The sequence below is a fragment of the Onychostoma macrolepis genome, chromosome 18, assembly GCF_012432095.1.
Source record: "Onychostoma macrolepis isolate SWU-2019 chromosome 18, ASM1243209v1, whole genome shotgun sequence".
NCBI classification, from domain to species: Eukaryota; Metazoa; Chordata; class Actinopteri; order Cypriniformes; family Cyprinidae; genus Onychostoma; species Onychostoma macrolepis.
Window position 1 is genome coordinate 34088272 of NC_081172.1, and position 27248 is coordinate 34115519.

At 39.4% G+C, this 27248-nt stretch overlaps 2 protein-coding genes across 3 annotated transcripts in view; one reads left to right on the top strand and one right to left on the bottom strand.

Moving 5' to 3' along the window:
• tspan4a (tetraspanin 4a) overlaps positions 1-14246 on the bottom strand; it is a 36954-nt gene extending 22708 nt beyond the window's left edge. Inside the window, exons 1-2 of one of the 2 annotated variants that reach the window (XM_058751789.1) lie at positions 14022-14246; positions 8029-8108 (exon numbers count right to left, since the gene is read on the bottom strand). In XM_058751789.1, the coding sequence (XP_058607772.1) occupies positions 8029-8091 (63 nt within the window). In that variant the 5' untranslated portion in view covers positions 8092-8108; positions 14022-14246. Of the gene's footprint in view, positions 1-8028; positions 9817-14021 lie in introns of those variants that run through there. The other variant, XM_058751788.1, reaches the window with a different exon arrangement.
• Positions 14247-19296: 5050 nt separating this feature from the next.
• On the top strand, positions 19297-26819 carry taldo1 (transaldolase 1). Its single transcript, XM_058752325.1, has 8 exons — positions 19297-19478; positions 24017-24140; positions 24214-24321; positions 24578-24709; positions 24905-25080; positions 25688-25885; positions 25964-26109; positions 26382-26819. The coding sequence occupies exons 1-8, from the start codon at positions 19382-19384 to the stop codon at positions 26412-26414; spliced, it is 1014 nt and encodes a 337-aa protein (XP_058608308.1). The 5' UTR covers positions 19297-19381; the 3' UTR covers positions 26415-26819.
• The last annotated feature ends 429 nt before the right edge of the window (positions 26820-27248 follow it).

A 27248-nucleotide genomic window follows, 5' to 3' on the forward strand; every position in this document is an offset into this window, starting at 1 on the left:
TTTTAAGTTCGCTCAACTTTTTTTTTTTTTTTACAGTGCAGTTTAGCACAATGTGATTCATTTCATGTGATCCAACAAAACAAAAGAAAATATAATGCCTTCACCCCAAAAATAATTTATCATGGTACTGAATGATGAAGAAAGAGAGAAAACTAGTGATATTCCAGTGGAACTGAATGCAGGCTAATTATTCATAATTCAGGATAAAAATCAGGGCTTGAATGATCTGTAGATTATAAAACTGCCGCAGCACAAATGCTATAATGGACATGTTTTAGTTTGCTTGCACTCACACGAGCGGCTGGGAAATACTTGAATGAAAAATAGTTGCCATGGCGATACTGACAGCGGCCTTATGAAAGACTAAGAGAAATGTAAGATGTTGTATTTTTTAGGCCATATAACAGGCATTATCACTATATTTAGATCGCAGGATGAGCCTCCACTGCCTCAGTGCTGTGCTTTTGTTCTTCTTTTGTATTTTTCCCTTTACTTTCACTCTCATTTTTCTGACACTTTAAAAGCATTGGTGGCTCATAGTATGACTTTCATATTTTTTAAGTTTATTATTGAGTCTTCCAATGGTCGACTGTGCTGTAACATCATCAGGGTTCAAGCAGTTAATCATTTCTCTCAATATTTCGATTTCTCCATTTTTATACTAAAGTTCATCAGAGCGATTTGATGAGATAATATACTGTACTCCAATGATAACATGAACTCTTTCTAAATGAACTTTAAGGTATCCTTAGCTGTGCCTCATATTCACGTGCTTTATGCCGTTGGAGAAACAGCGGCGTTACATAAAGAGTAGTTTCAGTGTTTGAGAGGAAAAATTGTCAAGTGGTGATGATAAATACATGAACTGAAGTGACCTTTATAGTCTAAAACGTCCATTCAGGAAATTAATAAAACAGGGCAATATATAACATGAGAATACACAACACTATAGGCGTTATGAAAACAGTTCACATGCTGCGTTCATCCAATCAATGACTCTGACAGCAAAAATATGCAAATAAGGATGTTAACCTGGGGTTAAGAATCTAGGATCTAAATCTGGGACCAGTTGCATAAACTGCTTAGACTAATCTTAAAAAGTTGTCTTTGAGACTGGTCATAACTTTTTTATATTCAGTTACAAAAAGGTAGATTTGTCTAATCTGAATGTGAAATTTGACTGAATTCCCCTTGTACTGCTAGTTGGTCAGACTAGTTTTTAAAACACAGCTTTAACATCGTGGCTATGTGAAGCCGGCGGTTTCTCTCACTGTACATGCGATGTCAAGCCAGAGCTCAGGATTGATGTGTTCACTCTTTGTGGTCTGATCGTCGAGCTAAACTTCACTGCTCAATCTATACGAGCGAAACAAACACGTGAGAACGCCGAACCCGGAACTGACACGTCAGAGATTCATCCAACCATCCGACTGTCTGCACCGCTGAAATTATGCCTGACTCAAGAAAGAGTCGTACAAAATCAGCTCAAAATCAGATGGAAATCACACAATGTATGCCGGCTTTATGCAGCTAACCCCAGGTTATGAATACACAGGGTTAACTGCTAACCCCAGGTAACGTATGAGCAGTGTGAAACTTTGAGAAGGACCCAGGGTTAACTAGTTCAAATGTGAAAAGCCCTTAATTGCTCGCAGACAGTAGGTAATTAAGGTCACAATCAATTAAAGATGACAATAAAGAGACCTTTCTACAGACTTTGAAAACACCCGGGTTAGTTGCATAAACTACTGTATGTTAGGCCTCTGTGTTAAGACTTAAGAACTAGTCTGACCAGCTAGCAGTTAGCCAAGAGCTAATCAGTCTTATTTTTCATATCCAAATTGGACTAATCTGATTTTATGTAACTGACTTAAAAAAAAAGTTATGACCAGTATTACAGAGAAATAAAAATGACTAAGTGTGGGACTACTCTAAGCATTTTATACAACCGGCCCCAGAAGACAGTGCCGAAGACAGAAAGAACAGTGATAAACCACATCCAGAAACCAGCAGATGAGTGGAGAAACACAGAAAGATCTGTCCATGAGGACGAGATGATCTGATACTCACTACCATTTCTGATTCTGAACCACATTTCTGCTCATCATCTCCTTGAGACCTGGCCAGTTTAGGTTTTGAATCTTTTTATGTTCATAAAAAATATATATACACATTTTAAGAAATTTGCTGGAACTAAAAGTGGTTGAAAGTGGGATGATGTTTCTTTTATTTGTCTTTTTTTCAATCCTTTTTCAACTTCAAGGTCACATGGCTCCAGTGAAATATAAATATGACACGAGTAACGTCTCTGCGGTTAGATGTGCTGTATTTGGTGTTATTTTAAACATAACTAGCCGTTGTTCTTTCATTAGAAACAACAGTGTATTTTTACACTGCTAACGTTTGTGTAGTGACATTAAATATTTCCTGTTTACTGTATTATTTTGAAACTAATTGCTCTTTATATCACATTTACTTAAACTAAGGGTGTTGACGGACATGGTTTTAGACAGCGAGGTATAATTACACACAGCGGGCAAAATGACTGCTTATTCTTGGGTGGAAGTGTTTCAGAAACTACTTTAAGAAGTAAACGAGCAAGATGCCTTACAGTAGTTTAGTTTGGACTAAACAACCATTAACCATTAGCATTCAACACCACAACATAACGCAACTGTGTGTTAGGGTTAGGTATTCTCTGTTGTACTCGTTTTGTGTGTGTGTGTGTGTGTGTGTGTGTGTGTGTGTTTAGTGAGTGTGTGTGTGTGTGTGTGTGTGTGTGTGTGTGTGTGCGTGTGTTTAGTGAGTGTGTGTGTGTGTGTGTGTGTGTGTGTGTGTGTGTTTAGTGAGTGTGTGTGTGTGTGTGTGTGTGTGTGTGTGTGTGTTTAGTGAGTGTGTGTGTGTGTGTGTGTGTGTGTGTGTGTGTGTGTGTGTGTGTGTGTGTGTGTGTGTTTAGTGAGTGTGTGTGTGTGTGTGTGTGTGTGTGTGTGTGTTTAGTGAGTGTGTGTGTGTGTGTGTGTGTGTGTGTGTGTGTGTGTGTGTGTGTGTGTGTGTGTGTGTTTAGTGAGTGTGTATGGGTGCATGTGTGTCTCTTGGGAGTGAAACGAATGTGCGTCAGCCTCAACTCTCTAAGCCCATCAAGATCAGACAGAAAATAGACCAACAATTTTAAAATATTGCAGCTTAAAAACAAGAACAGCCTTATTTTCACCTGCCATTAAATGGATTTGGGTGATCTGATCACAAGGTCAGGAGATTTCACCGGAATCTGTTAGGAATGGCTGATATATTGAATATTAGCAATATCAACACAATATCTTTGCTGATGATATAAAAGTAGGGAACATTGCGTATATTGCGATGATGTTAAATGTTTTACTTATAAAGACCGTTTCACTCACATCTCGCAGGCTGATGGCAGATAGACGCTGATTTTAATCTTCTGTTTAAACATTCTGTGAAGAGCGTCAATGGTTTCTATTTACCACATGTGCTGATTCAGTGATTGCAAAGGCAGCTAGCAACACTGCAAAGTTTCTGGATTAACAGCCGTAATTAAATGCAGAATTGAATCTGAAAATGCAGTGACTGATAATAATAACTATGGTAATGGAAGGGAATCTGATACTGTATGTCAAAACAGATCTGTGCATTAGGTCCTGTAAATGCAAACTAACAGACCAGCTTTCTGTCATGTTTCTGTGTTCTTCAGAGAACTCAATTTGTCACTGCAACAACAACCTTCTATGAAGATTTTTGTATAATTTTAACATTTTTATATTTAATGTTTTTACATGGGCAAATTCAAGTGAATACTATTTTAAATGTTCCTTTGGTACACATTTAGAAAAAAGCAGTAAGCGGTCATTATGCCCAGATCATTTTTTTTTTTTCAACTAGTGTTGATTTTGCAGTAAACAATTTGTATGCACTTTGTAACAATAACTTTCCTATCCAAATCTTTTTCATGGGTAGCAAAAAAAAAAAAAAAAAACAACAAAGAAAAAAACTAATGGAGAGCAAATGTAAAAATTTAGTTATATGGTCAGAATTGTTGGTACCCTTGGTAAATATGATCAAAGAAGTCTGTGAAAATAAATCTGCATTGTTAATCCTTTTGATCTTTTATTTGAAAAAAAATCACAAAAATCTAACCTTTCATTGGATAATAATAATTTAAAATGGGGGGAAATATCATTATGAAATAAATGTTTTTCCCTAATACACATTGGCCACAATTAACGGCACCCTTTTATTCAATACTTTTTGAATCCTCTATTTGTCAGTTTAACAGCTCTAAATGTTCTCCTATAATGCCTGATGAGGTTAGAGACACCTGACAAGAGATCAGAGACCATTCCTTCATCCAGAATCACTCCAGACCCTTTAGATTCACAGCTTCTTCTCTTCAGTTCACTCATGTTCTACAGGGTTCAGGTCAGAGGACTGGAATGACCAGCAGAAGCTTGGTTTTGTGCTCAGTGACCCATTTTTGTGTTGTTTTTGAGGTTTGTGTTTGGATTATTGTACGGTTGGAAGATCCAAACATGGCCCATTATAAGATTTCTAACAGAGTTAATTTGGAAGCGGACTAAGACCACCTCTTCAGCTGGATCTTGGTTCAGTTGTTTGGTGCGCACCCGAGTGTGATTGCTTTATTCACACCAGTCTTGTTTGTTTTAATTGAATTGAACTCAAGTTTGTTTCCCTTGGTGCGGATCTTTTGGGCAGGTGTGAATACAGCAATCGCACTCGGGTGCGCACCAAACAACTGAACCAAGAGCCAGCTGAAGAGGTGGTCTTAGTCTGCTTCCAAACCAACTCTGGTACAGTTGAATGGATGAACCATTGAATGGATGACCTTAGCACACCTGCGGTTTTGTTTACAATTTCTGGTTCACTTGCAAAAAGGGCAGTGTGAAATAGGGGTTGCACCAACTAATCGACTAGTCGACTTTAATGCTCTGCTATGACGCTTGAAGCTTGACGTCGACTAGTCGCTGGTCCTGTAGAGGGCGCAACAATATAAGAAATCTCTGAAGGACTTCCACATTTAAGCTCCGTTTCCAAACAGTTAAAATGACAAATAAATGCATACTCTGAAAGCGCTCCACAAGACGTGTGTGACTATATTACTGGATGCTGGAAACTGAACGGGAGAATGCATGTTTTAAACAGCTTATAGTACAGGTCAGTTAATCTCCATTCTAATATAATGCGCTGCTGCTCTGTGACGCGCACACATAGGCTTCAGACAGTAGCGCGTGCATCACACGCAGATCGCGCGCGCACAGAATCGTTCAGCGCGGAAATGTATTGTCAACACTGTTCTGCGATTTATCAATAAAATAGCTTAGAAACTGAAACGTTCAAGCATATATTTCTTATTAACTAAATCCCACAGCTTCATTACTAGTAGAGTAGCTGCCAGGTAGAATTAATTCACACACGCAATCGCTCTCACTAATGCATTCATATGAATGTAATCTTTACTGTGCAACTTTATCTGTATGTGATTTAGAACGAGCAGAAATCTGTGAGAAATATAATGAATATAAAGACAAAAGAACTGATAAAAATGAGCTGTTATAGGAGCAATAGCCATGTGGGCGGCATTGTGTCATATGCCATAGCTGTGCACTAGGTGTTTGAGTCTCAGCTCCAGACTTATTTGTTAATTAATGACGTCATCAGCGACTAGTCGACTTCGAATCGACTTTCTTCACATAAAAGTCGACTTTAAAAAATCAGAAGTCGTTCAACCCCTAGTGTGAAAGCGAACCACACCACACCAAACAAACAAACAAACAAAAAATCAACATTGCATTTGGTCTGGACCAAAGCAAGTGAACTAGCGGACTTTCCTGGTGTGAATACACCCTAACATACATTCAGAGCCTAATGATACAGTGGACTTTCTTTCTCAATGTACTTTTTTGTGTGTGTGTGTGTGTGTGTTTTGTAGGGCTGGGAATTTAACGCGTTAATTACATTAATTAATTAAAGTGAAAAATAACTCTTTTATTTTATTTAAATAACTCTTTAAAATTATTAACGCATTTAACACACTTGCCCCGCCCCAGACCTACATGGGTCATCTGATATTTCATACAGCTGATTGATGACAAATATGAGCCAGGGCAACAACTTACTGCGTGACGGAGCCTAGAGAACGTCCCTAAAGTTTAAGATATGGTTCAAAACGCCCGTTTGAGTTTTTGTCTGATATTTACATCATATAGTTAAGCAATATCACACGAGCAATAGACTAAGTGCAATATCACACGAGTGCAAATGTGATACTGATCTTATATAGCAGTTAATAGTGTGTTGTTTTAGACACAGTGTTGTCTGTTTTGCTCAGTTTTGTCAACGAAAACATAAAGACAAAGCAGAACTGTTCGTCTCCAAGCAACACACAGCGGCATTTCATTTCTTAATGCACATTTTGAACGAATTGGGTGAATCATTTGGCGCGCTGAACCATTGGCCATAGGCTCGTTGGATTTGAAGCGGCGCTGCACAGACCGATCGTGTATGACATCAAAGTCCCGCGAGAGCGATTCAAAAGCATGCAGAGTCTCCCAAGGTTTTTTTCTCCATTCTGTCTCGGAGGGAGTTTTGGTTCCTTGCCGCTGTCGCCTCTGGCTTGCTCAGTTGGGGACACTTCATTTCTAGCGATTATCGCCGATTTGATTGCACAGATACTATTTAAACTAAACTGAGCTAGACAATGACATCTCTGAATTCAATAATGAAATGCCTTTAACTGAAAATGAGTGTTTAATCTTATCATTATACATTACTGACACTCTATCCTCCAATTTGATACTGTTAAGTGCTTTGACACAATCTGTATTGTAAAAGCGCTATATAAATAAAGGTGACTTGACTTGACTTGACTACAGCTCTTGCGGTAGTTTGATGTCACACACCAATCGGTCTGATGGTGATGATCCGCTTCAAGTCGAACAAGCCTAATGATTCAATGGACCATTCATAAAGAAACATTTACTTCACTCCTGAATGAATCAGCCATTTGAACAAATCAAATGAATGAATAAATGACTCAATGACTTAATCATTAAGACTTTTACCACCACCTACTGGCAGTTTTAATTTCTTATTTAGAGTATCATTTCATTAAAGAAATAATTTCATATTTCCATAGTAATAATAATAAAATTAATTAAATAAATTATTAAAGGTATAGTTCACCCACCCAAAAATGAAAATTTGGTCATCATTTACTCACCGTCATGGCCCAAAAGAGTATGTAATAATTTTTAGGCTGAATCAAACAAAATATTTCTTGCTGAAGCTGCTTTTCGTAATGTCTGTTTGATGCTTTACACAACAATGACTTTAAATTATCTTTTGGGCGTAATATCCAAATTTGATGTGCGATTAATTAGATTAATTAATCGCCACATCATGTAATTTATTAGATTAAAACTTTTAATCGCTTACCAGCCCTAGTTTTTTGCTTTATTATGATAGGACAGTTATTAGACAGAAAGCGAGAAAGAGGAGGGGATGTGATCGGGACGCATGATCTTCGCTCATCGGAAACTGGTCTGTTAACTGTTCCGTCACCCCGTTTAAGATTGATGGGAGATCAGGCTTTTTCTTCACTAGCTCCAAAACTATGGAACTCCTTATCTATTGAGATAAGTCAAACTAAATATTTTAGCATTTTTAAATCTCGCCTTAAAACTCATTTAAATTTTTGGTATTAATTTGGCATTATTCTATTTTTAAGTGTTTTGAATGAATATTTCTTTTCTTGCTTATTTTATAATCTTCATATGTTGTACTTTGTTTTTTTTACTTGTTTATGTACAGCACTTTGAGATGTAACATTCAAAGGCGCTATAGAAAATAAAGATTTTTATTATTATTCAGGTTTTGGACGACATGAGTAAATACTGAACTGTCTGAGTGAACTATTCCTTTAACATTCTCGCTCAAGCAGAGCCGTTTGAACTGAATAAGAGCAGAGATGAAATGTAGAGGAATCAGACTCACCCAGAAGAGCAGATTGAAGAAAACCATCCCGTATCTCAGAGCCCTCAGGCAGCCCTCGGCCATCCTGCAGCGCCGCAGCTCTAGAAGAAAGATGAAGGACAGGTCGAGGTAAAACACCACATATTTCCGGCCCTGTGCGGTGGTGTAGCTGGCTTTAGCTTTCTTTGGCCCCGGTGTGGTGCGAAGGCCGAAGACGAAGGGCGAGCTGTGGTACTCGTATTCCCCGCTGTAGCGCAGCGGCGGCGAGCCGGACTTGCTGTCCAGAGAGGGACTGCGGCGGTACGGTGTTTCGTCTGTACTTGAGCGACGCATTTTTGGTTTGGGGGCTGGGGCCGGGGCCGCAGCCCGGACCCCCAGGGGCCAAATAATCCCCACTTTTGCAAGACTGGAGTCACAAAGTAAGAAAAGTGATAAGACGGCAAGTTGGAAAGCACGAGCCCAAAACCCTTAAAACATGGCCATTATTTGTTTTTTTGATGAATCAGAGTACACAGTTTTTAAATTAGGAACTCAGCGGTCTTTGGTCCACAAGTGTAGTGTTGGAAGTGTAGCGATAAAGTCCAACAGAGGCTCACCCACAGCCCTTAGCAGTATTTAATCACTTTAAACTGCAGATTCAATATCTTTCAGATGCACTTCAGTAATTTCCTGCAATGCTATTAATCCTTTCTGGACCCTCAATCAATGGCATAGGTGCTCTAATGCCGCTTCATTAGGGAAGATGCCTTTCCACAATGATGCATGGCAGCTCACCTCTTTACATCCATGCATTTGACCCGATTGATCTCTGACATGTGCATGCTGGCACTCGTGCCTCTGGCCTGGCCTCCTAACAAATAAACAACCCTTGTCCTGTTGAACACCTACTAGGGGAGCAATGAGAAGTCCTGCTCACGGCTGGACCGTGCAAAAAAATCCAGTATTTTCTTGACCTCCAAATCATCTGAAGGTTTCCCAGACAGCATGAATGAACAGATGAATACAGATGAACCAACACGCTTTTTAATACACAGAGGCTTGTCCTGCTTTGCCAGTTGATGTTTCAATCTTCAATTTTGCCCCAATGCATCATCTCTTCAACCTGTCCCTTATCCTGCTTCTCATTTTCTGGCAAACCTACAGTCAGTTTCTTTCCTTAAATTCGACATCCCGTATCCATGCTGCTTCTTGATGCTTCTTCGCTACCTCTGCGTCTATGTCCCTCTCGGCTGGGAAGGTTTTCTTCAGGATTCAGAGGTCCGGCAGAGGGTTAACAGCTTCACTCCTTCGACCCTCTTCTGTCCTCCGCTGCGTCAAGCGCTGCTCACTCCAGGTATAAAGCAGAGACTGATCCTCACGGGATGAAGAACCCAACAGCTGCCGCAGAGCAGGATCCACACCGCCGTCTCTCTGTGCCTCTCCTGCGATTATTCCTGCGCTCGTACACCCCCTCAAACACACACACACACACACACACAGCCTCTCGCCTCTCTCTCTCTCCAGTAACTGTCGCACAAATCATTCAGACTCTGGCCACGCCTCCTCGCTGCTCATCCAATCGTCTTCCGCTGCTCGCCATCTTCCTTCAACACAGCTTCTCTGTATCTCACATCTCCTCTGATCAGTCCACACCAATCCTTACTAGCGATTACAGCAGTGTGATGCAGAATATCTCCTCTATAACACACTTTTTCATTTCTTGTTCTTCATCTCTCCTCCTCCTGTTTTTCTCTTGTATTCATGAGCTGCTGGGGTGTATCAGCACGAAACACGCTTGCTGACATTCATCACGATTAGAGTAAATGTCGGCGTGTGCCTTTGTTTTGATACTGTGATGCTCAAATAACATCTCATAATTAAGATTCTTCTGACTGCAGGATGCATCTGAGTGAGCTAATTAACCCGCTAACAAAAGATTCAGTTTTACAAAGCTCATTATTTGAATCAGTTCCTTCAACATATTTCTTCTTCTGAAAACATACTGTTATATCTTTAGTGTGTTTTCTTGTCATATTTATAGGTTTTTGTGTAAAACAAATTACTACAAAACTACTAGTACAAAGCAAAAGCATTCAGTCATGCTGTTGTCAGCCTACAGTGTTATAGTGTGCGTTCATATAAACATTATGTGTCAAAATACTGTGATCTGTGCGTTAGGTCCTGCAGTGCAAAGGTTTGTGAAAGTCTCATCTGCTCCTGTTAAATGCTTTTATTCCCAACTCACATTAATGCAGCCAACTTCATTAACAGAGAGTCTCTCTAAACCTCAGTAATCCAGCCGTTATTATCAGGAGCGCCGCTGTCTCTCTGCACAGATCTTCTGATCCAATATAACACTGTCTAATCAATGCAATGGTGCATATATTTTAGAGGACTATACATTCATCTGATTTGATTTAATAACACACATGCAATCAAATGCATGCAAACAATGTGTAGAATTTTTGGAATTAATGACCCAAAGCTCCTTAATTTCCCATTCGCTTTAATAAAGTAAGGCACCAGGGCTCTCATTCAGCTTTTCTATCTACTAGGATAAAACATCAAGTCCAAAAATTATTTAGACTATGTATTAATATATTTACAATATATAAAAAGTATTAGCAAAATGTGACACGGCATTAGAAATATAAAATCAATGTTATAGTGATCAAAAAATTGCAATTTACTTACATTACATGACCGTATAAGTTCCGTATTGATTACACCGCCCTGCATCATATTTACTGAATGAAATCCAGTACTTGTTTCTTACTAATTTTGGAGTGTTATAATTAGTGCCTGCTGCTGGTGCATATTACATTTTCTCACAAAATAGGATGTATTTCATAGCAGTTTTCCTTTCAACAACCATTAGAAAGGTGAAGAAGTCTTATATTCTCCCTTAATCAGCAGAAAAACTGCCACAAAGACTTGATTCCTGTGCCAGATTACAATTCTCTGATCATTTCTCAGCCAATTTTGACACGTATCATTAAGTGCGTTTACATGGACCCTCTTAATGCGATCATAATGAGATTTTGGCGATATTGCGATTATGCTTTACCTCATGTAAACGCAATACTTCAATCTAAATAATGCGATTAAGCTCATAATCGCAGCAAGCATAATCGTGTTAACATAGGTGGCGTACACCGATTTTAATCGGAATATACAGGCATGTAAACACCTTAATCGCAGTATTGCCGCTCTGACCAAAGTGCGCATGCGCTTGTGACATATGAATAACGTGACACGCACCTGTAATAATACGGAGATTAGAAACGATGGAGGGGAAGAAAGCATCGCATTCTGAGGAAAACACAACAAGCTGCCAGCAGTCTCTGTTCCTTACCCTCATCCAGAAACGGTAAGTAGAACGCGACGGCAGCGTATAGGCAAACATATTCCATCATATTTCTATGGTGCAAATTAACCACAATTCATGAAGTGCTCTAAAATCTCCTGGCAGATGGCTGCGTTGACTGTGGACTTCAGAAAACACAGTGGACCAACACCAGCAGATGACATGGCAGCCCAAATCATCACTGACTGTGGAAACTTCACACTGGACTTCAAGCAACATGGATTCTGTGCCTCTCCACTCTTCCTTCAGACTCTGGGACCTTGATTTCCAAATGAAATGCTAAATTTACTTTCATCTGAAAAGAGGACTTTGGACCACTGAGCAACAGTCCAGTTCTTTTTCTCCACAGCCCAGTTAAGATGCTTCTGACGTTGTCTCTGGTTCAGAAGTGGCTTGGTAGCCCTTTTCCTGAAGACGTCTGAGCGTGGTGACTCTTGATGCACTGACTCCAGCTTCAGTTCACTCCTTGTGAAGCTCTCACAAGTGTTTGAATCGGCTTTGCTTGACTGTATTCTCAAGCTTGCGGTCATCCCTGTTGCTTGTGCACCTTTTCCTACCCAAATTCTTCCTTCCAGTCAACTTTGCATTTAATATGCTTTGATACAGCACTCTGTAAACAGCCACACCTTTCAGTAATGACCCTCTGTGACTTACCCTCTTTGTGGAGGGCGTCAATCTTTGTCTTCTGGATCATTGCCAAGTCAGCAGTCTTCCCCATTATTGTGGTTTCAAAGAACAAGAGATACCCAGAATTTATACTGTAGGGATGGTCATTTATTCAAACTCAAATGTAAATATTCTAATATTTTGAGATACTGATTTTTGACTTTCATGAGCTGTAAGCTCTAATCATCAAAATTAAAAGAAATAAACATTTTAAATATATCAGTCTGTGTGTAATGAATGAATATAATATACAAGTTTCACTTTTTGATTGGAATTAGTGAAATAAATCAACTTTTTGATGATATTCTAATTATATGACCAGCACCTCTATATACAGGGGTGCACGTAAGTGTTCCGCAGGTCCGCATGCGCGACCAAAATTAAAAATGCACTGTGTAAATAAGTTCTGACAGCACATTTGCGTACCGACATGGTTGACAGCTGTTAATGCACAATTACTATTTTAGATCGACAAACTGTACTGTATAAGATTTCTATTCAAACTGAAAGCATAATCTAGGCTATCCGCTGCCGTTTTCAAAGCAAAACTGTGACATTTCATTCACTGACGCTCTTCCATCAGCAGCGCTAAACCCGGAAGCGCATAATACTTACTTGCCGGCAACCCGCCAAAATAAAAGCTCGCTGATTTTACGTTTGAAAATGATGAAAATTAAAATAATGATAATAATACAAATATTAGCATTTTATTTTTAAGTTTACTATAAAATAATTGCATTTGTATGTAATATTCCTTTTTTTTTTTTTTATTAAAAATAAAATTGTATTATCACACTTGATTATTTAGTTTATTATTTTTAGTTAGTTATTTTATTATATATATAAAAAAAAATGAAATAATGTGCAATAATATTATTATCACTATTATTAATTCATTTTTTTATAGTTATTTTATGGGTCACACTACATGCCATAGCCCATGTGAGGACCAAACCAAAACCATATGAGAACCAGGCTGAAAAACTTATGTGCACCCCTGTATATATATATATATACTGTATATACAGTAGTCAACATTTGAAGTGGATCAAAACCTTTCATTAAAGTTGTCCTAAAACCAAAACAATACCTGTTCTTGCCTTAGGACGACTTTGATCCACTTCAAATGTTCGAACCCTAACCCTACTGTATATACTGTATTTAAAAGGCCTTTTTTGCAGCTCAGCAGATTTTAGTTCAAGATGCAGGCCTGTGTTATTTTTAAGTCCTATCCACCTTTTGACGTATTTGCAGAACCTCTGATGAGATCTCAGTCCTGAGGATAACAGAAACCTGCGCTCTGCAGCTCAACAAGTGGGCTGTTTTTTGCTTTTTTTATTTGGTTTGTTTTAGTTCTATATTTGACCTTTTATGCCATTAAATGAAGCCTAAACTAAAGAATAATCTCTTATATTGAGTTAAATATCGCTATTCTGCTGCTGAAACAGGTAAGCCTCCTGTAATGTCTGTTATGATCTACTTCAACATGCAATGACCTGAAAATGAACTATTTAATCCATAACAAAAAGCAAACTTCATTTAATGAAATTGCATTACCTAACTTCTTTCTTCCTTTAAAGCTTCTTTCTCACATCTGCCAGGAAATATAAAGGAAATTGGCATAAATCTACTCCACATGAACATCATCATTATCTTCCTAAAGACTGTGATGAAAATAAATGGCGAGATCTTCTGAAGAAATACAATATGTTTGAAAGACTCTCTGCGAGGCTATTTCAGTGCGATACATAACTTGATATTTTGCAAACAGTTATCATAATATTATAAATTATTATACTTTTTTTAGTAATTAACTAGTAGTAATTAATCCACATTAACTGAAATAAAGTGTTTTACTGTGAGAAGCCAGAAGAAAAGAGCAAGTAGTAATAGTGTCAGATGTTTAGAAATGTGATTTTAGCAGATATTAGATTCACAGATATTAGTTTGAATCATTGCTTTGTCTGAACTGAACAAAACAACAGATTTCTGTAATACTCACCTCTGCAGCTGCTTTACTGTGTTTGATTCGTGTCTCAGAAGCTGCTGTTTCTCTCCATGCTGTGTTTGTCGGAGTCGAGCTGGTTTCTCGTGTGTTTCGTCGCTCTGCTTCTGGTCAGATTCAGGGAGGGACTGACGCAGGCATCTCAAGAATGCTGTTATTCTTAACTCAGACTCTATTTTTACACTCTGCGTGGACTAGAATATGGTTTTTCCTCTCATTTTTGTCTACTTCAAAAATCTCTAACATCTCAATGCAATAGAAATAAGTTGAAGTGAACTTGAACATGAGTTTGTAACTGTGTTGAGGCTTGGTGTTCATGTAGTGCAAATTAAAAAGCATGTATTGTTTTGATATGCGTCCCTAATAAAATGCATCCAGTTTGCATTAGTGATTAAACAAACAACTTTCTGAATCTTTTAATCAGCTGAAACAAGCACTTTGAAACATAATCCACTACATGACTCGCATTAGTGTCATCTGCTGGTCAAACACACACATGCTTCTGGCTTCACTGTAGGCTACTAAAGGTGTAGCCTTTCTCTTTCATAAAGATTGTATTTAAGCTTCTGTATATTTTGTGTTCTAACTATCTCCAACATTTCACAATACAGTTCAGCTGTTTTATTAGTTGTACGTGTGCTGAGCAGAATTCCGCTGAAATCTCGGACAATCTTTGAATCATTCTGATATTATTCTGGATTATAATGAAATGGCTGCATATTATTGGTTCACCGCGGATCACGTTGATTAACGGTCTGTAACCAGTAAAGATCTGTATTATGGTGTTCTCCTCAACTTTTCACTCTTAATTAACAAACTATTCTTGTAATAAACTTATATAATAACAGATTACAGTTAGAGTTGCTTGAAATTATGTTTACCTTAATTACTCCCCTGTCGAGAAGTGTTTGTGATCTCTTCAATAAATGAAATGTGTAGTAAAAGTCATGCGAGTTGTTTGTGTATTCGGTGAAGAGTGTGTCCCTCTGGCGGCGGGGCGCTGCTTCAGTCTTTCTTGAGAACAGCGAAAGGCGCTTTACCTGCTGGTGGGTAACAAACTATATAATCTGCTTTTAGAAGCGAAGCATTATAGCCACTGAAATACTTGTTCTTTCACTTCGACGCTTTAGATACTCCGTTAAGAGTTTAAAACTCTGATTGTGTGAATTTCTTTGTAGAACGCATTTCAACTGAAAGATACATCTTTTTCATTACTACTGTATATCCTGGACAGATCATTCTGACTACAGTTTCTTTATGATTGAAGCCTCAATTTTCACTTCTGTTGTTTCTCCTTCAGCAACAGTTCTTTTCCATCTTCTCATGTGCAGTGTTGGGAAGGGTACTTTGGAAATGTAATAGGTTACAGATTACAAGTTACCCTGTTTAAAATGTAATAAGTAGTTTAACTTTTTCAATTACTTTATTAAAGTAATGTAACTTATTACATTTGATTACTTTTTAAAATTTCTAATATTTTCAACTGTTAATCATTTTGAAACATTTAATCCAGACAGAGTTAACCTCACAGTGCTCAACACTGATTGCTGTCATGGGGCGTTCACACCAGACGCGACTTGCTGAATAAATCGCTCTATTCACGTGTAGTTGGACGCTTGAACATTTTGAGTTTACTTGCTTCATTCGCGCCGCAGGATGTCTATCGCGTCTTTGCATTGACTTAACATGTAAATCACTCACGCTTAACACTTCATTCGCATCTGATGTGAACGCACCACCAGACTTTCAAAATCCTTCATCACTTGAATTAAGATTATAATAAGTAAGGGATAATGTACATCTTTATTTTGCACTAACAGCTGGCTGGATGCACATTATCCCGCTTATAACACGGCTGCTTGCCACAAAAGTAAATAATTTGAAATATTTGAACTCAAAGCAGTTGCTAGCAAGCAGCAAGTTCAAACTAGATGGACGTTTAAGGGATACGGTACCATACCACTTTTATCACACAACATTTCACCACATAAATAATTAAGTACTAGTACTTACAGTACTAGTTTGTTAGTTATCTTATAATCCATTACAGTGTACAAAACAAAATGGCAGCAGCTGTTTGTATGAAACAAGAGAGCGAGTCCACGATACCAGGATGACAGAATTAAGAAATTGTACATATAATATTGAATTGAGTTTTCATATTTTATCAGCTAACCAAATGCAAAGCTTCCACCAAGAAAAACTGTTCCTAGCAAGCATATAGTGCCAACTTAAGTTACCGGATGAGTCTGTTATTAGCTGTTATCAGTTGTTATCAGGGAATAACATACCTTGGGATGTCACGACTGACCAATCAGAATCAAGCATTCCACAGAGCCGTGTAATAATTTAATTTAAAGCACAACCACCACAAAATCAGACTTAAAGGGATAGTTCACCCAAAAATGAAAATTCTGTCATCATTTACTCACCCTCAAGTAGTTCCAAACCTGTATGAACGTCTTTGTTCTGAACACAAAGGAAGATATTCTGAAGAATGTGGGAACGGAGCAGTTCTGGGGCACCACTGACTTCCATGGGTTTTTTTTTCCTACTATGGAAGTCAATGGTGCCCCAAAACAGCCTGGTTACAAACTTTCTTACAAATGTCTTCCTTTGTGTTCAGCAGAACAAAGAAACTCATACAGGGTGAGGGTGAGTAAATGATGACAGAATTTTCATTTTTGGGTGAACTATCCCTTTAACACCTCTTATTTACTTTGAGATCATAACCAGTTGCTGGTTTTGAAATCAAATGTTTGCGTAGTTATGACAGGAAACACTGGCATATAAGAGTGCCTTGGAAAAAACATTAATCTTAAAAAATAAAGCATATGCATGAACCTAAATAGGAAATAAAACAGTTATCAAATAAGCACGTGTCCTGTTCTGTGTCCTAAACTCCTGAAACATTGGTGTCTCATATTTTCGAGCAGTCAATGCTTTTTATGAATAGGTCAATTAAATCTATATATGGGTGAGGGTGTGTGAAAACAATTCAGAAGTAACCCCCTTTGTAAGCATTAACATTTTCAAAAGTAACTGTAATTTAATTACACATTTTCTCTCAGTATCTGTAACTAATTACAATTACATTTATTTTGTAATTAAATTACGTAATTCCGTTACATGTAAGTAGTTACTCCCCAGCACTGCTCATGTGTTGTTTAAAGGGGTCATGATATGAGAAATGAAATTTGTCTTGATCTTTTTACATATAAGAGGTCTTTATACCATTAAAACATCCTGCAAGTTTCATAGCTTAAAACGTCCTCCTCGTTATAAACAAAGCATTTATTTAATCAAGCTCCAAAAAACGGCTCGTTTTGGATCCGAGGTACGAGGTGACATCACAGGGGCACAAACATTTGCATAAACACGCCTCCAGAGCAAGACATCGACGAATAGTCTTCTTCTCACAATAGGCCCCGCCCACTGGCGTTCAGTTGCTAACGGCTAACACTTGATCACACTGAATGCGAGCGTCGCGTCAAACGCAAATATAAATCACACTCACTGCGCTATCTTGTCTGCACTGGAGACAGTAAACATGAGTCTGTCGTCAGGACCGATGCAGTGAAAGAACGTTTGCTTTGACGTGTCTAAAAGGTTTAAACAGCTCGTTCACGTCTTTGTACAGATATCGTAAGGATCCCAGCGTAAGGAACAAGTGGATAGTTTATTTTTAATGGCGTCCCGGATCGTGTCGGAGCATGTTGTCTTGTAATCGAGGCACAGAGTCATGGAGAGACACAGAAACATTTGTAGAAAGATGAAGCGGAACTAGATCTGACTGCAGCTGCAGCACAAACTGTGAGGAACTTATTTCATAATGCTTTGTCTGGAAATGACCGTTTTATTTTGATCATGTTGTCAGAACACTCACATGCAATAGTGAGGAGGCGCTGATACTGTTTCCTATGCAGAGGCGTTAGCCAATCATAACGGAGGCCTTAAAGGACCCGCCCCTTAAAAACAGGTCGTTTTAGACAGAGGGTCAGAACGAGAGTTGAAAATAATCATTTTCCACATATTTATTTATTGTTTTGTGCAATTTAAAAAAAATTACATTCATTCAATATTTATTAAAATATTATAAGTAAACCTCAAGGAACATATTAAAATGAATTAATTGAACTCTTCATTTCCATCTTAAACCATTTATGCCTGCCTCTTTTCTCTGTTCCTTATTTCACACTTTCATCTGCCATTTTACTTTACTTTTGTTGCCATTTTACTACTGCATGGACTAATACACAACTAAAAGCTATATTAAATCATATAATCTGAATCCTGAATATTGTTTAAAGTCTCTAAATCAACAGATCTGCTGTGCTTTCAGTATGATCTTGAGCCAGAACATAGAAGAGTCTTCAGTGTGAAACCAGACGTCTTCTGTAGTCGAGTCATTGCATTAATCTAATAACCGAAAACACAGCATGCAGCAATGAATGCTGGCTATGAAATGAAACACAGAAATATAAAGGAAAACAGAAATATTGTTTTTTGCAAAAAACTCAAACAATACTCAAGTATTAAATGAATATATAAAACAAAACTATAGTACATATGCATAAATGAACAGACGAGATTTATTGATAATCATAGAGATGTGAAGGTAGAGATGGGACAGTTTTACTCCACTGAAGCGGACTGTGTGAGGCTTGTATCAGATCACATGACCGATGACGTTTGAGGCTGTGTATGTCACAATGAAACACCTGAAGTGACTGATTCTAATCTTCACTCATTATAAGGAGACGTGAAATGCTTGGTGTTCCCTCCCTGCTTCACAGTAACATAATAACACTTCCATGTGTGGACAATGATTCTCAGAATGAAGACACAGCCGCTATTGTTGAGTATTGCTTTTGTGTTGAAGCTGGAATCAACAAGATGTGTGAATCATTTGAAAGTGGCTGCTATATGTAAAGGATAATCAACGGCTAGCTGTGCATTAAACGATTTGAATGCACGACGTGGAGGCGAAGAATATATTAAAGATGATAATAATATTTGCGCTGCAATATTTGACCGGACCACTAGATGTCACTGTGGTCTGTCTTTGCGGCTTTGAGGCGTTGAATCTTTTTTGGTACAATCAGGGAAAAAGCCTCAAAAGCTTCACAAGGCTTGAAGGGAACGCATTTGAGAGCATTTCTGAGAACATTCCGATGAATCAGCCGAGATCCGCTGGATGTGAGGTGTGTGGCCCAATCCCTCCGTCATTGGTTGTTACGCGATGCCGTCACGAGCCGTGGCCCCGCCCCCACGCAGGCGCGCGCTCCCGCTCTCTCTCCGCGCTGCTGACGGTCGTGTCTCTGTGTGCGGCTATAAAAGCTCGGTTTTTCGGGATCATGTCTGTGTCACCGGACAAACGGCGAAAGATGGAGTCTGCGCTGGAGCAGATCAAGAAATACACGGTGGTCGTTGCAGACACGGGCGACTTTAACGGTAAGTTTCTCATAGATATTTCCGTTACTTAATGTTGAGCCAGTTTGTCGCTCAGGGAACTTCAGAGCTGTTTATAACTGACAGCCGCGATCATAGACTCTGTTTACAGAAAACTCCTCTTTTTTTTCCTAAGAAGAAGCTTGGACGTTATTTGGTTAATGATTGCTAAAGTTAACCCTCATGAGGAACTGTTGTTCTCGCAATTGTGCTACACTTGTGGTATGAAGGGCAGTTATCTACATTCAGCGGAACGCATGATAGGAATGAGCGCTTAGAAACGTGTCGTGTTGAGTTAACTAGGTCTGTTTAAAACACGTGATCTCGGTAATTGGTTTAATTAAATTAACTCTGGGTGAGGAAACACAAAAATACTGTATGGAACTATAACGAGACCCGGAAGCGAAGAGCCATTGGATAAACGCGGCTCATCTCATGAATATTAAGCGTTCTACAGAGACGGCGTATCTGATTGGCCGAGAGGCAGATCTTAGTAAGTGGGCCATTGTCACCCAACTAATTATTGAATGCCTTGCTTATTAATATTAATCATCTTACGCGCATGGCGCTGCAGGACGTGCGTGGCTTAATTAATATTTATGAATTTGGCTGATAACTTATGATAGCAACACGGATTGTGTTTCCTCTGAGAATAGAATCAGATCTCGTTGAAAGTGGTTAAAACGAGAATAGTTCATATTATAATAAATGTATTAGTTTTTAATTGCACAAAATGACCAACTCAATCACTAATATTGATGCAAAGCCTAATCTTGGTTTACACATTAACTTTGTACAAAAGTGTTTAAATTCTTTCTGATTTTAGTTTGCATTTAAAGCAGTTAATGTCAACCGGCAGCCTTGACTCCGTTTGAGCTGCTCTTGACCGTATGTCTGTAAGTCTGTCCAGGACACAGAAATGCGCTTTGGATCAAATCCAGATCCAGAATTTCCTGTTATATGAATCAGACGGCTGTAACTTGCATCAGATTGTATTGCCTCAGTCTGTCTTGTGAAACGCCGGCGTGCCGATCAGTGATTTCAGTGTTTGCTTTTACACAAGGAAGCGCTGGATGAAACTCCCTTCTGTGGCTTTCTGCATTGTCATGATGATGAGACGGTTGATCCGTTGACTAGTTCCTGAACACTGTGAATATATACAGCTAGTGTTCGGCTGAACGCTCATCTTGTTTTTTTCCAGCTGATGAATGATAAAAACAGCCAATAAGAATCCATGTGGCAGACAACAAATTGATTTTTGGCATGTAAATGTGTATCTGGTCTGCAGTTTTTCAGTCACTGTGAATTATGTCAATTCTGGGATTAATGGTGAAGGGAAAAAGCAAACACTTATACTTGAATTTATCAGTGCTGGTACAAAGGAGGCGGACCGCTCTCAGTTTTTCTTCAGTGCAAAATCTGTGGCCTTTTCTGTCAACAGTCTTTAAGAAATGAAAAGTCATGATGAAAGTTAAATGTAGACTCAATCCTGTCAATATTTTCAGTTATTTCTATGTTAATTAGGTCTAACTAATGAAAATGATTTATTATTTGTAATCGTAAGTGATTTACACTAAACTCCTGTTCATCTGCAGTATGTCACACACAGTGCTTTAACAAACTGACAAACATGATTTCTCATCTTAATGCTCCGGTCATGAGAACATTTCAGTGTTAAACGTTCGTCTGGAGACTCAAAGGATGAGGTCTGCAGGCACTAGGGCTTCTCTATTATGACAAAAATCATAATCCCGATTATTTTGGTCAATATTGTAATCACGATTATTAGTGGGCCATGTGACAAACTTTATATGAAAGATTAAAGATAGTGATGTGTATATATTTTGCTATGAGCTCTACATTTTAGAGACCAGCGACATGTCACAATTCTCAACACCACAGCAGAATACTGGAGTAACTAATATTTAGAGATGCACCGGTCAGTCTCGCTTTCCGTTTCCGAGCCGATCCTTTTATTTGCAGCGGCACAGGCATGACGTCACAGCCACACGCACACTTGCGTGTAAACACGACGTTTCGTGAGAACGATTCTAATTTTAATTGCATTCAATGTAAATAGTGACTGACTGTATTTGTCGTGCCAGATGAGGCTTGCGCAGCCTGAGTGAGTGTTTGAGAGAGACCGCACACACACAAAGTAACTCACAGAAATTTATAGATGCGTACTGCGGTAGAATTTTTACTTGTATTTTGTAAAAAAAAAAAAAAAAGATTTAGATAAGCAATATTATACGGCCATGATGTTTTCCCAAATATCAACACTATTGCAATGACATTGATTTTATACAATAGTATTTCAATAAACAAGAAGGTAAAATTAAGTGACTTTAGACAAAATATTGACTGTTTTTGCTTAGTTTCGCTGAAGAAAATGGTTCCGATCAAAGCCACCGCAGAACTGCTTCATGTCTCCGAGCAACACTGCGGTGTTTCGTTACTGAATGAATCCATGTTTTTGCAGGAATCGAGTGAGTCAGTGATTCAGCGGCCCGTTCATAAGGACAGTCACTTGCCTCGTTTCTGAATGAATCAGTCGTTTGAACAAATCGGTTGAATGAATAAATGACTCTCTCATTAAAACGGACACTTGTCGCCACCTACTGGTGGCTTTAAAAGTATCATTGCTTTTTTTTTTTTTTTTCCAACATTTATTTGTATATGTTTAAAAAAATATGTAAAACTATTTATGAATTTGAAATTGCAGTGTAAATGCAATTATGGCACCTCGGCTTCATCAAACTGTGTAAATGCATCTAATAACACTTCAGATTGTGTTAGGCGCTAAAAGATGAATTTAAATGTCTGTGTTGTGTTCTGTCTCTGAGTGCATACACCGTAGCCTAATCTTCCCGAGGAAGCGCAAGTTCTTTCACGCTTTTAAAAACACAAATATAATCAATTTAAACAAATCAAGCACGTCCCATTTTGCAAAAGTCTTGTTACATGATTTTACTGATTTACACGTGAAACTGGGCTTTTATGGAGGAATGAAAGCGCACCGCTGGAAAGGGGGCAGAATGGGGCGCAACAATCGTTTTATCACGATTACTGTATTTTCATAATCGTTGGACATCGAAATCGAAACTGAATTTCCATTAATTGCGCTATTATTAATAATTTGATTTATTTCTTCCTTATTACTCATTTCTTATTCACTGGCTCAGATTTTCTTCAGGCAAAGCCTCATAAACCCAAACGACTAGATTTAAGTTGACGCAGCTCTCCAGAATCAGATTTGTTGGCACAGCGGGGAGAGTCATTATCGGCTACTAATCAAACAATGTCAAACTGTATATTATGATTTATGTACTATTTTGAACCAGAAGTCTTGTGTTGCAGGAGCCAAGACCATAGTGTTATGTTATCAGCGTTCCTGAAAGAGCAGGCTTGGGAAATGAAATGGCTGATGTCATGGGACGTCTCCGTATGAATGCATCTTACTATATACAGAACTAATCTGACTTCTCCACTAGGGCTGTGCAATTAATTGTATTCGACTATCATGCGCATCTCGTCACTTAAAGCCGGTTTTGTGATCGTCTGAAAGCAGGTGATGGTGATTTACTGCCGGAGCGGCAGTTAATACACAGAGCCGTAGTTGACTGACAAGCTAGGCAATATCGCGTTTGTAATCGAAGACGAGTTGCATATTGGGGTCATAAATGCATGAATTACCATTTCTGCATTTGACTTTGAGAGCAAAGGTCTCAATTTAGATATATTTTTAAGATGGAAAAAAATCAGTTTTACAAACGCTAGAAACGTGGCCGTCAAAGGAAAGATTGCTATATTCTACTGTATTAAGCACTTCTTGGGTAAATGTAGATGTACACTATCTCTGACCTGAGCATCCTAGTCTCCGCCTCAGACGTGACGCTCACGGACCGCTGGCTGAACGTCTGATGTATACGCTTCAGGAGTTTCGAAGTCGTCATCGGATTGGTTGAATTATACAGGATTTCTGGGAGACATGTCGCGTTCTTTAACGTTCCGCCTGGAAACAATATCCGTGGCATCAAACCCCCTCACGAGAGAAGAAAGCCGTCGTGTTTACAACTGTGACGACAAGCGCTTATCAGGATCAACTAAACGCTGGATTTTCAAAAGTATGTGAAATATTTAAAATTCGCGGAATAGAATCTTTAAAATGCATCAGTTTTACACAACGGCCTGTTATTGTGGCGACATTTCCATGCCCTGAAACGTGATGCTGAGCGAAGCCGTCAGTTACGCGAGATTAAGAGCATCCTTACTCTACGCCTTTCTGAACATTACATTCTGAAATGCCCTTTAGATGTCTTCTGAGGACATTACATAGAACATTTCCATCACACTCGACGTTTACCTTTTCACTATACTGTTCTTCCATGATCCACAGACATTAGAACTGATGCAAGTAACAAACACTGTTATCATCTTCTCTGATCGACATATCATCTGTTGCTTATGTGACAGAAGACTTCAAGAACACTGTTGAGATTGCACTTGCTGTAATTTTCTTTGTTTTCTCTTCTCCACAGCTATTGAAGTGTACAAGCCTCAGGATGCCACCACCAATCCTTCTCTGATTCTGGCTGCGGCTAAAATGCCCACGTACCAGCAGCAGGTGGAGCAGGCCATCAAACACGGCATTGCTAACGGCGGGTGAGGATACGGCCTACACAGATGTGCTGTTAGAGTTCTCACAGGTCTAATGTGCCGCTTTCTGTAATCGCAGGAGTGAAGAGGAGCAGGTGACCAATGCCATGGACAAGCTGTTTGTGAACTTCGGTTTGGAAATCTTAAAGAAGGTTCCTGGCCGGGTCTCCACTGAAGTCGATGCGAGGTAAGAGTGATGCCAGTAATCGGTATCGACACGACGAGCGAGAGCGCTGTGTAGAAGTTTCCTATCAAAAAACCTGACTCGCCCTTACAGTATAATTATTCAACATTTCAACAGGGCAATTTGTGTTCGTCTTAATTATGACACTTGTTAAATAAGTTAACACACACACGCTCAAAAGAAAGACAAAAACGTACTATTGAATGATCGGAGTGTGTGTCAGAGACGTGTCCTGCTGACGGATGTGGTGTGATTCCAGGCTGTCCTTTGATAAAGAGGCGATGGTGTCTCGCGCCCTGAAGCTCATCTCTCTCTACGATGAGGCGGGAGTCAGTAAGGACCGCATCCTCATCAAGCTCTCCTCCACGTGGGAGGGCATTCAGGCCGGACGGTGAGTGTGTTCATGACAATCGTCTCCATTAAGTTAAGATGATGTTCATGCATCACACATCTTCAGGTGTTGCACCTGTTTGCTGTCATGATGACCACAAACACGATGTGAAGCTGATTCCTTCATATGCAGCTGTTATTAATAAACCCAGCGAGAGCTGCTCTGCTGACGTCTGTGTGTTTGGCTTTTCGTCAGGGAGTTGGAGGAGAAACACGGGATCCACTGCAACATGACTCTGCTGTTCTCGTTCGCTCAGGCCGTCGCGTGTGCCGAGGCTAACGTCACCCTCATCTCGCCCTTCGTGGGGCGTATCCTGGACTGGTACAAAGAAAACACGGACCGCAAAAACTACGAGCCCCATGAGGATCCAGGCATGTTCTCCGATAACTGAACTTTTCTTTTTAGCTCCGAGAGAAACATTCAGCATCTCGTATCTCTTTATTTTATTCTTATTGTATTGTGAAGCTTCTCCAGTAGGACAGATCTCACACGCCGGGCGTATCGTGTGCTCGCCTGCTCCGGTTCAAGGCAGCAGTCCAAATCAGTCAATCTAACCTCCATACAGGCAAAAACGTTCAACAATGTGTTTGATGTTTACCTTTTGAAAAAAATGATAGTCGTGGAGCAGGGGTGTCCAGTCCTGCAGAGTTCAGCTCCTCACACCTCTCTGGAGTCTGAAGACCTTGATTAGCTGCTTCAGGGTTAATTAGGGTTCCAGCTGAACTCCCTGTGGTCTCCAGAAACCGGTTTGGACACCCCTGGCTCAGAAAAGTGATGGATGCTAAAACATTTCTCCATATGGAGGTTGTTATATTATTTACTAATATATTAGTATATGCTTATTTTTCCCAGCCCTAGTTATAATCGTTAACCCTAAGTGATTGAAGCGGTGACTCCACACAGACTCCATACAGCTTCAGTGTTTGTACCAGATCACTCGTCGGTCAGCGTCTGTCTTGTGTCCTTGTCTTCTCTCAGGGGTGCAGAGTGTCACCAAGATCTACAACTACTATAAGAAGTTCAGCTACCGGACGGTGGTGATGGGCGCCTCCTTCAGGAACACGGGGGAAGTGAAGGCTCTGGCCGGCTGTGATCTGCTCACCATCTCCCCGGGGCTGCTGGGAGAGCTCAGCCAGGACCACAGCACGGTGACCTGTTCCCTCACGCCGCAGGGAGGTGAGCATCAGCTGACACGCATCCCTTGAGCTAAACCATCCGGGTGAAATCGTTTCAGCAAACTGATCTCTCTTTCAGCGAAGGACTGCGATCTGGAGAAGGTGCACCTGGATGAGAAGAGCTTCCGCTGGCTGCACAACGAGGACCGCATGGCTGTGGAGAAACTCTCTGATGGGATCCGCAAATTTGCTGCAGACGCCATCAAACTCGAGACCATGATCAAGGTGCAAAAACACGTTTTTCTTGAGTCAGAGATTTTTGATTGTGATCACATTTGCAGAAATATGATCTGAACGCTTTTGTAACTGAAGGCAGTCTGTTAACTCTGTTGGGTGATTTTAAAGCTCCTTGACGAGGCTCAGTAATGAAACTGTAGTATTATAGCACAATTAAACATTGGGTTAGCCCATAAACCATATGTTGTCTTGTTTGCACTTTTAGTGTGATGTGCCCATGCAGTTTGATTTGTATCTTTTCCTCCCTCTGTTTGTTTCAGGAGAGGATGTTTAACGTGAAGAACGGCCAGTAGTGAAGCAGACCGACTCCTTCGAGGACCAAACCCTTCACTCCCGCTCTGATTGGCCGCTTTAGCTGCACACTCTGGGCAGAAGTTGACTGCAGTCTTAAAGAATACAGCGTGCTGTGTTAATAAGCCATTCATTTTAACAGGAAATTGACCCTTAATGGAGTTCTCCGATTATGCTATAAACCCAGACTAACTCTCGGCAGACCAGCATACTTTGTGCTATTACTGTAGAACCAATGGCTTTGAAGTTTACTGTAGCTTTAATAGTTTGTAATCCACTAGCTCTATCCATTTCTACAAAATTGGCATGGGAAGTGCATCTATCCAGCCACCCACACGTTCTGATGATGAGAAATGATTGATCTTGTATCTGTCATTAAAATCCTCTTTTTCAGCACAAGTGCTTCATTCCGGCTGTTACGGTTTCTTATTTTATGTGTTGGGTCTGTTGAATTCTATCGGAGTATATGAACGGAAATCCACACACTTCCTCGACTGTCTCAAGCACATGTTTTTGAATGTAATGCAGTTTCTAGAGTTTAGTTGTGATGGTTCAGCAGTTTAAGCAATAAGCCCCAAACACATCTGTTTTGAGTTTGTGTGTTTTAAGTGGAGTCGTGTGTGTGTGTGGTTACGTGTAGATTTCAATTTCTGTACAGTCTAATCTCTAATTGTCATACCATCTGAATTTCATCTAAAGAAATTCTTTTAACCCAAAAAGCAAATTATTCCTTTTAGAACTGGTTCTCTTTCAAATGCAAACTGTGTAGTTCCACCTAGGCTATCTGTAATCAAATGCACATGTGAAACTGGAATATAATCTAATTTCAGTTACTT